Source organism: Perognathus longimembris, chromosome 20 (assembly GCF_023159225.1).
Source record: "Perognathus longimembris pacificus isolate PPM17 chromosome 20, ASM2315922v1, whole genome shotgun sequence".
Taxonomy (NCBI): Eukaryota; Metazoa; Chordata; class Mammalia; order Rodentia; family Heteromyidae; genus Perognathus; species Perognathus longimembris.
In genome coordinates this window covers 2,147,343-2,163,257 of record NC_063180.1, presented here as the reverse complement: position 1 = coordinate 2,163,257, position 15,915 = coordinate 2,147,343, and the positions used below count along the sequence as shown (strand labels likewise).

The 15,915-nt window shown below is 39.2% G+C and overlaps 1 protein-coding gene across 3 annotated transcripts in view; it reads left to right on the top strand.

Moving 5' to 3' along the window:
• Nucleotides 1-15,915, top strand: part of Cntnap5 (contactin associated protein family member 5) — a 936,592-nt gene that overhangs the window by 859,504 nt on the left and 61,173 nt on the right. For all 3 annotated transcript variants that reach the window (XM_048329504.1, XM_048329503.1, XM_048329502.1), the window contains exon 20: nucleotides 7,627-7,757. In XM_048329504.1, coding sequence (XP_048185461.1) covers nucleotides 7,627-7,757 — 131 coding nt within the window. The remainder of the gene's footprint in view (nucleotides 1-7,626; nucleotides 7,758-15,915) is intronic.

The following is a 15,915-nucleotide window of genomic DNA, read 5'->3' as shown; positions in this document are numbered from 1 at the left end:
GAGTGTTGAGAATTCAGGTTTGATTATGACATGAACAAAATGCATGATGAAGTTGAAATGATAGACAGGGCCTAGAGTATCACTTTAAGAAGTTGTACTTTTCTGTATAGAATTAGACTTAGAAAGTTTGAAGTATATTGAAAATGAATATACAGCTTGTGAAGAAAGAGGATCAGGAGGGAAAATCTTGGAGAAAATGAGAGAAGAGGGGGCCCTGTTCACAAAGAAAAATACTCATTAGCTGGCCTATGTAAGTGTAACCCACCTTTACAATAACAATAAAACATATCTTTTAAAATAAGGATACTTGAAGCAATAGAACCACATGGCCAAATCTGTATTGTAATTCTCACACTAGTGTCAATGTAGAAGACAGTCTAGAGTAGAACACTAAAAGTATAATAAGACGAAATTAGTCTTAAATAACTAAAGGACATGAATTATTATCTATATCCTGCTTTGAAACAATTAGCTAAATATATCTTCTTTCTTTCTCTTTCCCTTCTTTCCTTCTGTCCTTCCTTCTTAGCTTCTTTCTTCCTTTCTTTTTCTTTCTTCTTCTTTCCTTTCTTTCTTTCTTCTTCTTTCTTTTCTTTTCTTTCTTTCTTTTTTCTTTCTTTCCTTCCTTCCTTCCTTCCTTCCTTCCCTCCTTCCTTCCTTCCTTTCTTCCTTCCTTCCTTCCTTCCTATCTTCTTTCCCACCTCTCTTCCTCCCTCCCTCTAGCCTTCCTTCCTTTTTTTTTACTTCTTTTTTCCTTTCTCTGATTCCTTTACTTTCTTTCATATGACATTTCTTTTTTCATTTCTATTCATTCTTGTTCTCTCTCCTTCCTTCCTTTCCTATCTTCCTTCCTTCTTTTCTCCTTCCTTCCCTCCTTTCTTTCCTTTTCTCCTTCCTTCCTTTTTTCTCTCTCTTTCTTTCTCTTTCTTATTTTCTTTCTCTCCTTTCTTCTCTCTCCCTCTCTTTCTCTCTCATTCGCTTGCTATTTGTTTCAGTATTGAGGCTTGAAATTAGGGCCTAAGAGCTGTGCCTTAGCTTTTGTTACACAAGGCCAACGTTCTACCACTTGACCCATGCCCCTGCTTTTGGCTCTTTGTTAGTTAAATTGGACATCAGCATCTCATGTACTTTCGTGCCTAAGCCAGCTTCAAAGTGCATTCCTCAGATTTCATCCTCTTGATTAACTATGTGAGCCACCAGCACCCTTATGGATTTCGTCAATCAGCATAAGGACAACGTTCATGTTCAGAATTTATGTCTACAGTGTGGCTATCTCTCAATGCAGACATGGCAGAGGGGAAGGTCTTTGGGCCATAGTTTACAGAATATCTCAGTTGATAGATGAAGCTGTCCAGGTGAGATGTGGAAAATCCCAATATACTGAGGTGTTTCTTTGAAGGAGTAAGTGATTCGGCACTCCTGGGAAAGCAAGGGATTCTACTGAGCAGCAGTAAAGAAGCAAAATGAACAGTGAAGCTGTGGCAGTGGAGGGTCTCCTTAAGCTCTCATTCCTACTTCAGTGCCAACAGCTCAGTGCCCCTTGTAGGTCTCATTTCAATAATGTCTTCTACTTTTTAAACAGCTTTTTTTTAACTATCTCTACACATGTAAAGGCAAATCCAATGCTTGTTGAATAAAACTCTATGAATAGTTACAAAGAAGCAAGAGGCTCAGTTGCTTCGGTGGGGGCTCAAACCTGAATACACTTCCTTAGGCATCACAATGTCATGCAGGAGTTGGAAGGAGGATAAATCAATGAAGGTGCTGCTTCACTTCAGGAAAGGTAACCAGGAAATAGCTCATCCCTTAGCATTTCAACATTACCATTTTCTAGCAAGAAAATCCAGGCCAATAAACACTATGAAGACAGTGGCCAAGAACAACTTGTCTGTATGCTTAATTAAAATGAGTTCCACCTAGAGTTGTGTATTATTCTACAGTACATATTGATGTAGATATGAAATTTTTCTATGCTCCATTGAGTTTATTCTGCTCCTCTTTCCCTCTCCTCCTCTCTTTTCTCTTCATTCCCTCCATGCTTTCCTTTCTTCTTTCATTATTGACTGACACTGGACATTCAAGGATGGCTAAATTATGTCCTTCTTCTCAAGAGTTTTCAGAGTTATGTGAGGAATAGTTCAATAAGTAGAGAGCACTACAGAGTTCTAGTAAGGATAAAGGCCATTGGAAGTCCTCTGGGAACAGAAGAGTTTAGTTTATAGAAGCCACAGAAGGCTCCCCAGGACATACATTGTTATGTCTAATTCAGAGGGAGAGGCCAGAATAAACTTAGGTCAGAAGAAAGGTTATCATGGATGACACTCTGGGTGTTTCACTTGAGACTGACTTTTGTAGTATTAAAGAAGACTCTGGTCTTTGAAACCAGTTCAGTTTCTAAATCTGAATCCATCAGTACCTACACATGTGGAAAAGTTATTTACTTCTCGATACTTCCAGGTTTTTGTAACCTGAAATATAAAGAAAACAAAAACCTTCCAGGTGAAAGTAGAATGCTGACCATGAGATCTGTCATAGTATAAATTTTGTATCAAACCAAGCAGTGTAACTGTCACAAAAGTAGCCAAAGAGATTATCAAGATGTGACTAATTTGGCATTGGAAAAAAATATTTATCATTATGTATAAGTCCTTTTTAAAAACATGTTGCTTTCCTGGTATTTATTTCTAACAAGCAAAATGCTTTGGATTTTGCCTGAAAACATTTGATTTTCAAAAAGAAAAAAAAAAACTGTTATAAATATAACTTACGTATTGAGTGCACTGACATTGATGGACACTTTAAAATTTGGGTAAAGTATTTGCTGGTAAAAAAGGACATTTAATTATAAGTATGTTGATTCCAGAAGCATGACTGGGGCTCTAATCAGTTTTATTTCCAATTTCTACATTGTAAACCCCTAAAATTCTGTCTCTACCTACATGCACATAGGGTGATGTGTACCATCTGTAATACAGAGAACGATTGAAACAGAAAACAATTGAGGGCAAATAGGAAATGCATCACAACAGGCTAGAGAAATCTTAATGCACTTCTGCTCTGGCCTGGATAACCCATGTACTGTGAGGCTTATCAGATTGCAGATATCCATTCCCTCTGGCAGCTCACCATGAATGGAACCAAGAACTTCTCATGTTTACTATTGTGCAAGTCTCAGTAAAGGGGGAAATCATGGGGGAATAGGAAATTCCAAGGAAGAGATTGATGCTCCCACATGAAAGAAATAGAGCAGATAAGAGGAGATGGAAAATAGGGGATTCAGCTGTATGTTTCATGGTTCTGTAGAGCAAAGAATGTATGAGTGGCCTAGACTAGGAGGACACACATGTCCCTTATCTCTCTGACTCAGCAGCTGAAGAAGATCCTGGAAAAAGTGGCTAAGGAGTTACCCATTCTGATCTCAGGCACTAATTTTCCTCAGACAGGACTGGAAGTTAGTCTTGTGTAGTGACCAACTTATTTCCAAATTGAGTAGGAAAACAAGGTAGCAAGAAGTTTCAAGATTATCATGGTGGTTTACTTTGAGGGGTGTTAATTATATTGAAACTCCTGATGTTGGCAGTAGGTGGTCGTGGAAATGAAGTTCCCTGATTCTTGACATTTCCATCATAGAATTAAATGAACACACACACATACAAGTGATTCAGCAAAGCAGAGTCTGACAGAAAAAGTCACTGTTAAGGGAAATGGAGGTCTTACTAGGTAGCTCAAGAACAAATATGTGGTTAAGAAAATGACAGCTTTGGAGGTAACAAATTGTACAAGAAATGAACCCACTGCATAAAACTGTATGAAACTGTAACCCCTCTGAACATCACTTTGACAATAAATAAGTAATTATTCAGAAAAAAAATAAGAAAAAGAAAATGACAGCTTTCCAGGGTTAAGGGAAAGTGGGGGAGTTCATAGTAATGATAGTAGGCTGACCTTAGGAAAATGAGCAATCATGACTGGGCAGGTTTTTGTTTGTTTTTTGCCAGTCCTGGTCTTGGACTCAGGGCCTGAGCACTGTCCCTGGCTTCTTTTTGCTCAAGGCTAGCACTCTGCCACTTGAGCCATAGTGCCACTTCTGGCCGTTTTCCATATATGTGGTGCTGGGGAATTGAACCCAGGGCTTCATGTATAAAAGGCACTAGGCCTTGCCACTAGGCCATATTCCCAGCCCCCTGGGCAGATTTTTTTTTTTTTTTGGCCAGTCCTGGGCTTGGACTCAGGGCATGAGCACTGTCCCTGGCTTCTTCTTGCTCAAGGCTAGCACTCTGCCACTTGAGCCACAGCGCCACTTCTGGCTGTTTTCTGTTTATGTGATGCTGGGGAATCGAACCCAGGGCTTCATGTATATGAGGCAAGCACTCTTGCCACTAGGCCATATCCCCAGCTCCCCTGGGCAGATTTTTTTAAGGGATCTATGCATATAAAAGGTTTCCATGTATGTCTATGAGATGCAAACCATATGCATAAACATTAAGTAGGAGTCAGTTGCACAAAGGTCAAGCTAAGGACACATGGGGTTTCAATGCACAAGTTCGTCACTTTAGTTAGAACTGGTCTGGAGTTTGTCTGGCCCTACGTATAAACTGACCACTTATTACCCCAAGGAGGAGAGGCTATGGCCATGGGGAGAAAATAGAACTCATGAGTACCTCCTAGGGCATAAGTAGAAGAAAAGGTTGTGTTTAGCATTCTTTACCTATAGCTTACCTGCCTCACTAAAATAGTGAGTAAACTGAGAGCTGGTGGCTCACACCTGTAATCCTAGCTACTTAGAAGGCTGAGACCTGAGGATCACAGTTCAAAGCCAGCCCAGGCAGAAAAGTCCATGAGACTCTTATTTCCAATTAACTACCAGGAAACCAGAAGTGGTGCTGTGGCTCAAGTGGTAGAGTGCTTTGAGCTGAAGTGATCAGGGACAGTGCCCAGACCCAGAGTTCAAGTACCATAACCAACGATCGATAGATAGATAGATAGATAGATAGATAGATAGATAGATAGATAGAGAAATAGTTGTATAACTTCTGAAGAACTTGATGGATTATTTCTACCAAGACAGGATAATTTTTTACAGACAGGAACTCCATTGAAATTATTTGTATCTAAGAGGGATGTTGCCTGGTCCATATTAGCAACAATTGATAAACTAAAAACAATATGGAATATGGAAAATTATGCAAATAATATGTGAGTATGAATCATCTAAGTAGTAGGACAGTAAAAGGGTCCAAATAGCCTCAAGGAAAGGCACATATATATCATGCTTGGCACATAATGCTCATTGGCTGATTTACTTTATTGAGGTAAATTAAATATTAAAGCACCACATATATAGAATTAAGTAGCCAGAAAAATTAGGATTTGCTGTAGAAAGCTTTTTCTATTGACTTACTGTACTGGGTGATGGCCTTACAAGCCCAGACTTCATTTCTGTTTTCTGAGATTGCTTTGCAGTATTTGAGAAAAAATTATTATTATTAAGCAGTTGTACAAAGGAGTTACCACTAAACATGAATTTATGAATGCAATGTATCTTGATCAAAACTCCTTTCAACATTCTTACCCATGCTTCCCCTACCCATCTCTCCCCTCACTCTAATTAATTTTGTAAGACATACATTTAATTTTTGACTGCCTTCTCTCCTCTTCCCCATTCTTTGAAACCTTATTCCACATTTGTGTATTCTGGGATTCCACGAAAAGCTATTGTTGTGTTGTTGTTGTTTTGAAGTTTCATACAAGCAAACACAACAAAATGAAAGAAAGAAAGCAGAGCCCTTGAGTGAGAAATAGGAATATCAACCATGGACATTTTGGTATCACACAACCTGATGTCATTCTGTTGTTGGCAGGAAACTGGGGCTAAGAAAGGTTAGAGAGATGTTTCAGAAGCATGAGAAACTTGAAGAATAAAGACAGAATCATGTTCATGCTTCTTGAGTAAATGCACTTTTCTCCCAAATGCCCATCATCTTACTACATTGTCCACTGGTTACAATAATTTCCGTTTCTCTATACATGTCCAGAGAGGAGCTTTTGGCATCTGTGTGCAGAGACTCTCATGATGTCAGGCCAGATGACCTCACAGATTAATCTCTGACACACAGTAGGCCTTTGGTCTACTCAGCTCAACTATGTCAGCCAACTGTGTTGGAGAGAGGGTTAAAGATGAAGACATGCCCAAGATAAAGAAGCCACTCAATAATTGGTGGTTCTCTGTATTCATTTTTCTCATAGAAAATGATTTTCAATTAAAAAATATGATCCATAGGAAAGTAATCATTCTGAATTGTGATATAATATATTCTCACTCTTCCTCCCTTCTCCCCTTCCTGTCTCTCCACATTCCAAACACAGATATACTTTTTGCCTTAATTTGTCTCTGTGGACTCTCATATTTCCCTTTCAGTCCTGTTTCATTTTGTAAGAAATGCTGATTGAGACCCTGCAAATTGATTTGTAAATTGACCTTCAATGGAGAGTGAAAAGCTGCTTGAAAAAATACTCTCTGAATGAAATATGAATGTCCCAGTGGGCCACGAAGAGTTAAATGTTAAGTGGGTCACTGTGCCTTAACCACACCAGACTCCAACCTGCCAATGGTGAGGACTGGTGGGATTTCCTGCTATTCCTTGTCTAAAGAGAAGGCCATGGGAAGAGAGCCTACAGAAAGCCATATCTTTGTCTCATTCAATTTCTCACAATCCAATTATGAAACAGGTTATATTTGCTTCCATTTTCTACAGGACTCTTCTTAATTCATACTTCACATACCATCTCATTTCTTTCTTTTCTTCTTTTTTAAAAAATTGTTATTATAAAGAATATGCACAGAGGGGTGACAGGTAAAAATACATTTCTTTTGGAACAATGTCACCCCTTCTCTCATTCTCTCTCTTTTTACTTCCAGTCCCCACCCACAAGTTGTATGGTTCATTTTCAATGTAGTATCCAATGAGTAGCACTGCTGCAATTGTCTGCCTTTTGCCCCTCCATTTCTATAACCCCAGTCCCCTCCTAAAGACAGATAAACAACCAAGACAAAAAGAAAAGAAAAGAAAACTACAATAAAGTATAAATCTCTTGTTTCCATTTTCTGGAGTTCATTTTGATAAATATTACTTTATACTACCAGAGGCACATAGGCATTGCTCCTTTGTGTTCCTCCCCTAGGAATACCCTCCTTTGATCTCACTGTGTCTCTCACTCTCTTTTCTTTCTTATTTAGTTTTTCTCCTATATTCACATTTTTCTACTTAAACCATGATGAACATAAACATTTAAAAATATTCAATAATCAGGGCTGGGAATAGGGCCTAGTGGTAGAATGCTGGCCATGATACATGAAGCCCGAGGTTCAATTCCTCAGCATTATTTATATAGTAAAAGCCAGAAGGGGTGCTGTGCCTCAAGTGGTAGAGTGCTAGCCTTGAGCATAAAGAAGCCAGGGACAGTGCAGACCCTGAGTTCAAGCCCCAGGACTGTCAAAAAAATTTCAATGACAAATAAGTTGAGACATTTGTCCCTAGAAAACTGAAGTGACTAATTAAAGGCCAATTCTAACTTCGCATATTCTAGCTACTATTCCTAATTCTAATTTTTAACTTTTTTTTCAAGGAAGTTTACGGGTTCGCTATCAGCTAGGCAAGGAAGAATCACATGTATTCACTATTGATGCAGAGAACTTTGCCAACCGAAGGATGCACCACATGAAGATCAGCCGAGAGGGCAGAGAGCTCATGATTCAGGTACCACACTTTAATTTTTCTTTTGGTCATGGGGCTTGATCTCTGGGCCTGAGCACTGTTCCTGTGCTCCTCAGCTCAACGCTAGCACCCTAACACTTGAGCCACAGCACCACTTCCAGTTTTCTGCTGGTTGATTGGAGATAAGAATTCTCATGGACTTTCTTGCCCGGGCTGGCTTTGAACCACGATCCTCAGATTTCAGCCTCCTGAGTAGCTAGGATTGCAGTCTTGAGCTCCTAGTACCCGGCCCTGCACTCCAAACTTTTCACAGCAAATGCACCACTGTTGCTCCCTAGAACTCAGTACTGCATTTTTAACTTGCACCACTTTTAAAGTCAAGCCTGGGGCCAACTAAAAGAGTGGATCTAATAGGCTATGCTTTCCAACTTTTCCTAGCATCATCATCAACTGGTACCTTGTTAGAGATAGAATCTCTTATTTCCACTAAGAGCTAGCACTCTATCAGCAAAGCTATGCCTCCAGTTTGGGCTATTTGCTTGTCTAGTGGAGATAATAGTCTTGTAGATTTGTCTGCCCTCCCTGGCAAATCTGATTCTCAGACTTCAGCCTTCTGAATAGCTATGCTTACAGGCATGGGTCACCTGCATCCAGCTAGAAATATAAATTAGTGTGCCACATATCCAGTCTACTTAACCAGAAACAGTTGGACAGGAGGAAGTAGTAGGTTATTTTATTTTCTGCTCAAGTTTGAAAACTTGTTAACCGGATTATGGTGTTAAAGGGAGTCAGGTAAAGAGGAAATAATAGGACACCATAGAATGTAGCAAGGGCTGCAGAGAAAGTGGGTGATATGGGAAGAAGGAAGGTGCTGGTCATATTGAACATCAGTCTTTTCTTCAGGGAGGAGCAATCTAGGTCTTTAAGATGAGGAGAAATTAAGTAGGCAAAGGAGAGAGAAAGGAAGAGAGAGTGAAAAGGGTCTATGTGAATAGAGGTGGACTAGGTCTGAAAGCTTGGTGTGTATTAGGCATGCCACAGAGTCGCAGTGGTCACTGTATAAAGATCAGACAGCAGGTAAGGACAAGAGTTAAGATGGAGTCTAGAAGGTCCCCTTTACATCATAGCCTGCAGCCTCACATCTGCCTAGCAGTCACAGTATTGTTTAATCTGTTCTCTGTTCTCCTACATCATCACTCTGTTCTCCTACATCATCACCCATCTCTTTATGCCAGCCAATCCCATTGGTACTCCTAGCAGATTCCTGTGTGTTCTCCTTTTGTGAAAGTGTAGCTTTTGCAAGAGATAACTGTGTACTGTCAGCAGGGTGTCCTCCTCTCCATAGACCTGTGTCAATAGCCTCTCTCTCTCCACCTCCTCATTAACAATGGGTCAGAACTCATATCCTCACAAGTATGACACCAGCTCCTGTCTTGCCACTTCTTATTAATTTTACACATTTATTATATGCTCCTCAGTACAAGGCAAATGATTAGAAAATGCAATAAACATAAGAAACAAAAAGAGAAAACAGGAGGACCTTTATGGTCAAGGGAAGAAATTTTGATCCAGATGTCAACATCTGACTCACCTTCTCATTTTATTGTCCTAATTGTTAGAAGTGTTTCCCATTAACTTTGTGTCCAAATTACTCCCTTCCTTTTCTTTAAATTTACACTAATAATATTTTCCCTTGTGCTGTACCAGAATACTATTTCTGAAGATGCAGGTGGCCTTTCACAGAGATGATATTAGCCTTATCCTTACTTGGCTCAGTGTCAGTTAGTAGAGCAATTGCTCTGCTCTTGGGATTTGATGCTGGTCTTTTTTGCTTACAGGATTCTAGTTATATCAGCCTCTGTTAATTGCCCATTCTTATCTTCATGGCTTGTCTTTTATCTCACCAAAGTCTACTCACTGGAACAAACAAGGACTCCAGTGTTACCTTTGGTTTTGTAGCTGTACTTACTTCAAGGGGCATCTCATATTAAATAAACTTACTTTTTTAGTGATGAATTAATCCCAGTATATAACTAAGTGCCATCTTATTCTGACGGCATACAACTTGTCTCCTTGAACTCAACTTAAGCTCCTCATTTTTCTTAACACTTTCATTGTTTTACTTGGCACTTACTATTACCTAACATACAAGAGTGTCTGTTTTATTCACTTTCTGTTCTGTCTCCCTCTTAAGAATGTAAGTTATATATCAATGAAGACTTTGTCTGCTTTTATCATTAAAAAAATAAAACCACATTTCTCCAAAGAATACCTAACATGCAATAGGTACTCAGTGAATATTTGTGAATGAAATGGAGTTTCACAGAATTTTAAATACTATGTGATGAAAGGTGAAATGACCTTGAGGAGAGACAGGAAGAAATGTCATTTTTAGGCTTGCAAGTATCAATATTAGATTTTCACTTTCAAGGATTCCTATTATCATTTCATGGAATGTCATGGTTGGAAGTGAAGAGACACAAGGCAAAGTAGCCAGGAAGATGAGGTGGGGTGGAGCCTCAGCTTTTGCCACATGAGGAGCCACTAAGAGAAGTCATAGCCACAGTACTAATAACATGGGATGACCCTTGGATATGGGATGTGGGATATATTATTTCAACATGATGGAAGAAGTCCTGGAATCCTTAGGAAATATATGACACAAATAATCACTGAGCCATTAAGCAGAGGAAAGCCTTTTGAAGAAAACTTGATTGGGGAAAACTGGAAAGTTAATATCTTATCCATATGTCTTGACTGAGGTCCTGGTAGGAAAAGCAGGGTAATTCAGTAGTGAGCATTTGTACATAAGACTCCTCTTTCCTCTTTCCTTATGTTTCCTGTCTTCTTTTCTACAATGAAAAATACTGATAGGAAACTGAGAGTACAATAAGATGGATTTCTCTTCCTTCTCGACTAAATAATTTCTCTTAATCAATTTACAGTCTGTGATATACAGACCTATTAAATTAAAGCATACAATCTGGAAAGTACAGAGAGAGAAGAAAGAAGTGAAGGCAGAAACCTCTTGTGTTTTTTCTGTGATCCCACTTATTGGCAGGGAATTATAGCATGTTTGTCTCCCTGACACTCCCAGCCCCTTTACACAGTGTGGATCTCTTCTTTCTCCCCCAAGAACAAGCTGCTCAGTGCAACCAGAAATAAGCAGCTCTACCTTAGAAGTGTGGAGAATACCTTGGGAACTACCCACAGTAGTTCCCACAGTAGTAAGTAGGGCAGATGGTTGTCACTGTATTCAGCCATTCAATATCTTTGTTAAGACTAGATTCCCCCCCAACTCAGCCCCAAATATTACTCCTTTCCCCTCTGTTTATGTAGCCATAGACATCTGGAGACCTTGGAATCTAAACCTGCCTCCAGGAGAAAAAAATCTCAAAACTTAACTAGTTAATTTTAAGGTTTAGAAGTTTTCTTCCTCCAAGCCCTGGTGGTTGAGGTGAAATTCCATATCATTATTGAAAATACACTGTGAAAGAGCACAGATTAAAATGATTTCCACAAATAGCTACAGCATTAAGCTGCAAACAATCATGAAGTGATTCCTTTGAAACTAAGTGGATTCCTTTCTCTGAGAGATGAAAATGACTCACTGAAAGTCATCTTTAGGGAATCAGGCTCAAGTGGGAATTCTTGCTTTGCTATTTGTGCTCTGTGATCTTAGGCAAGCTATTCATCTTGGAGACCTTGAATCTACTTTCATATCACATCTATATCCCCATCTAAACATGTGTTTATACATACATATGTGTGTTATATTTATGTACATATTCAGATAAACACACATATATACATACATAAACATGCACACACTTACATATATACATACATGCACACATACACACAAAGGTGAATACACTAGATTGTCAGTTATTATAAAGATATTATAAGTTACTATAACTAAGGAACAACTCAAAACGTAATATTTCTATAGATATATATGTATATGTTATATACAAATAGGTTTATCTTATTCTTTGCCCCTTCTGTTAAATAGCTTGTCAAGGTCACTGAGTCTTCTAGGTTTTGAGAGTAGCAAAAATCATCCTGCTTCTGAGTCCAGAAACACTTGTCCAAGCCAATGGGCAAGCTTCAGTTGTTCAAAGGGTATAAAAGTCTGCAGTGTTTTTAGTCCTCACTGACTCACCTACTGCAATGTACAAATGGTAAGAAAATAGGCATAAGGAAATGTGACAAACTCTACATTTCCCACTAGCTAGAAATCATCTCCTGAGCCATCCATCAGTTGCCTTGAGAATCCTATGAGTCATTCTACATTCATCTCCTAGTCTTGGGAAAGAAGAATTCTGCTAAAAGACTCTTTGGCTGAGTTCACTTAATACTAGCCCTCTTTCATTAATTATCTGGTTTGCATTGTAAGCAGCAATCAGTTCCCACAAAGAGAAATGAGTCACATACATGAGCATTTAGCTCTCCTATGTGTGGCTTGTGAGCAGAGGTGTGTCAGTATTCAGTGAATTTCTGACCCTATGCAGCTTGGGAGAAGGTAAAGGCCAGAAAACAAAGTAGTCTTTGCTCAAACTCCACTTCTTTTTTTTTTTAAGTTTTTATTATAAAACTGATGTACAGAGAGGTTACAGTTTCATACGTTAGGCATTGGATACATTTCTTGTAATGTTTGTTACATTGTCCCTCATACCCCCCCCCCATCCCCCTTACCCTTTCCCCGCCTGAGGTGTTCAGTTCACTTACACCAAACAGTTTTGCAAGTGTTGCTTTTGTAGTTGTTTTTTTTTTTTTTTACCCTGTGTCTCTCAATTTTGGTATTCCCTTTCAATTTGCTAGTTCTAATACCAGTATACACGGTTTCCAATATACTCAGATAAGATTACAGAGATAGTGTATATACAACCACAGGAAGGTGATACAAGAACATCATCAATAGGAGAAGCTACAGATACACATGGGATATTGAAAGTAGTTACAACTGTGATATAACAATCATTTCCATAAAATGGAGTTCATTTCACTTAGCATCATCTTATGTGATCATAAGGGTATAGCTATTGGGCTCTTGTGATCCTCTGCTGTGACTTGCCTAAACCTGTGCTAATTATTCCCAATAAGGGAGACCATAGAGTCCATGTTTCTTTGGGTCTGGCTCACTTCACTTAGTATAATTTTTTCCAAGTCCTTCCATTTCCTTACAAATGGGGCAATGTCATTGTTTCTGATAGAGGCATAAAATTCCATTGTGTATATGTACCACATTTTCCTGATCCATTCGTCTACTGAGGGGCACCTGGGTTGGTTCCAGATTCTCGCTATGACAAATTGCCCTGCAATGAACATTGTTGTGCTGGTGGCTTTACTGTGATTTTGTTTGTGGTTTTTCGGATAGATACCCAAAAGTGGGGTTGCTGGGCCATAGGGGAGTTCTACATTTAGCCTTCTGAGGAATCTCCATACTGCTTGCCAGAGTGGCTGAACAAGTTTACATTCCCACCAATAATGAAGTAGGGTTCCCTTTTGGCCACATCCCCTCCAACAACTGTTATTGTTAGTTTTCTTGATATATGACATTCTTACTGGGGTGAGATGGAATCTCAATGTTGTTTTGACTTGCATTTCTTTTATGGCCAGTGATGTAGAGCACTTTCTCATATGTCTGTTGGCCATTCTCATTTCCTCATCAGAGAAGTCTCTTTGTAAGTCTTTAGCCCACTTGATGAGGGGGCTATTGGTTCTTTGCGGTTTTGTTTTGGAGGAAGGTAATTTTTTTAGTTCCGCATATATTTTAGATATGAGGCCTTTGTCCATTGAATGGCCGGTAAAGATCTTCTCTGAGTCTGTGGGCTTTCTGTTTATCTTGCGAGCTATGTCCTTTGCCGTGCAGAAGCTCTGCAGTTTGATGCAGTCCCATTTGTCGAACCTTTCTTTGATTTGTAGCCTTTCTGGGTCTTTGTAAAGGAAGTTCTGTCCTGCGCCAAGGAGCCCAAGTGTTTCTCCTACTCCTTCTTTTACTGTTTTCAGGGTGTCTGTTTTGATTTTGAGGTCTTTAATCCATTTGGAATTGATTTTGGTGCAGGGTGATATATAAGGATCTAGTTTTAGCTTGTTGCATGTGTTGAGCCGGTTTTTCCAGCAGGATTTGTTAAAGAGGCTATCTTTCTTCCAAACTATTGTTTTAGCCCCTTTATCAAAGATTAAGTAGGCGAAGTTCTATGGGTTCATTCCCGGGTCTTCAATTCTGTTCCATTGGTCTTCAGGCCTGTTCCGGTGCCAATACCAAGCTGTTTTTATTGCTATAGCTTTATAATACAGCTTGAAGTTGGGTATTATAATTCCTCCAGCACTGTTCTTTCTGCTTAGGATTGTTTTTGCTATTCTAGGTCTTTTATTGTTCCATATGAATTTCTGGATTGCTTCCTCTATTTCATCAAAAAATGGTGTTGGGATATTCATGGGTATTGCATTGAATTTGTAGATAGCCTTTGGCAATATTGCCATTTTGATTATATTAATCCTCCCAATCCAGGAGCATGGGAGGTTTTCCCATTTCCTTAGTTCTGACTTAATTTCGTTTTTCAAGTTTTAAAGTTCTCCTCAAAGAGGTCTTTCACTTCTTTGGTTAAGATTATTCCTGGGTATTTTATGTTTTGGGGGGCTGTTGCAATGGGCGTTGCTTTCCTGATATCAGCCTCGCTCTTAGGGTCATTAGCATACAGAAAGGCCGTTGATTTCTGATGGTTTATTTTATATCCTGCAACTTTGCCAAAGTGTTGGATCAGCTCTAGTAGCTTGGGGGTAGAGTCTATGGGAATCTTTTTTATTTATTTATTTTTTTTTTTTTTGGCCAGTCCTGGGCCTTCGACTCAGGGCCTGAGCACTGTCCCTGGCTTCTTCCCGCTCAAGGGTAGCACTCTGCCACTTGAGCCACAGCGCCGCTTCTGGCCGTTTTCTGTATATGTGGTGCTGGGGAACTGAACCTAGGGCCTCATGTATCCGAGGCAGGCACTCTTGCCACTAGGCTATATCCCCAGCCCTATGGGAATCTTTAGGTATAGGATCATGTCATCTGCGAAGAGAGAGAGTTTAACTTCATCTTTACCTACTTGGATCCCCTTTATATTTTCTTCTTGCCTGATTGCTCTGGCTAGAAATTCTAGTACTATGTTGAAGAGCAGGGGAGACAGTGGATATCCCTGCCTTGTTCCTGATTTTAAAGGGAATGGCTTTAGTTTTTCACCATTTAGAGTTATGCTTGCTGTTGGTTTGTCATGAACTGCCTTGATTATATTCAGGAATGTTCCCTGGAATCCCAGTTTTTCCAGGGCTTTTAGCATAAATGGGTGCTAGATTTTATCAAACGCTTTTTCCGCATCCAGAGATAAAACCATATGGTTCTTTAGCTTGCTCCGGTTGATGTGGTGGATTACATTAATTGACTTGCGTATATTAAACCAACTTTGCATCCCTGGGATGAATCCAGTTTGATCGTGGTATATGATTTTTTTGATGACCTGTTGAAGTCGATTGGCCAGAATTTTGTTGAGAATTTTTGCGTCTATGTTCATCAGGGAGATCGGTCTATAGTCCTCTTTCCGTGATGAGTCCCTGCCTGGTTTTGGGTTGAGGGTTATAATGGCTTCATAGAATGAGTCGGGAAGTGAATGTTCTCTTTCAATTCCATTGAAGAGCTTGAGAAATATTGGTGTGAGTTCTGTTTTGAAGGCCTTGTTGAAATCTGCAGTGAATCCGTCTGGCCATGGGCTTTTCTTGTATTGGAGATCATTTATTGCCATTTCTATTTCAATACTGGATATGGGTCTGTTTAGGAGGTTTAAATCTTCATGGTTCAGTTTGGGGATATGAATTTTTTCTAGGAAATCATCCATTTCTTCCAAGTTCTCGAATTTGTTGGCATAAAGGTTTGCAAAATAGTCCCTTATTATTTTCTGAATTTCGGTTATTTCTGTGGTGATGTTACCTGTTTTATCTCTTATCTTGTTTATTTGAGTGTGCTGCCTTTGTTTTTTCATCAGGTTTGCCTGGGGTCTGTCTATCTTGTTGATTTTTTCAAAGAACCAACTCTTTGTTTTGTTGATTCTTTCGATGGTTTTTTCGTCTCTAATTGATTTAATTCTGATTTGATTTTAATTATTTGCTTCCATCTATTGATTTGGGGTTTGGATTGTTGTTCTCTCTCAAGAAAATTAAG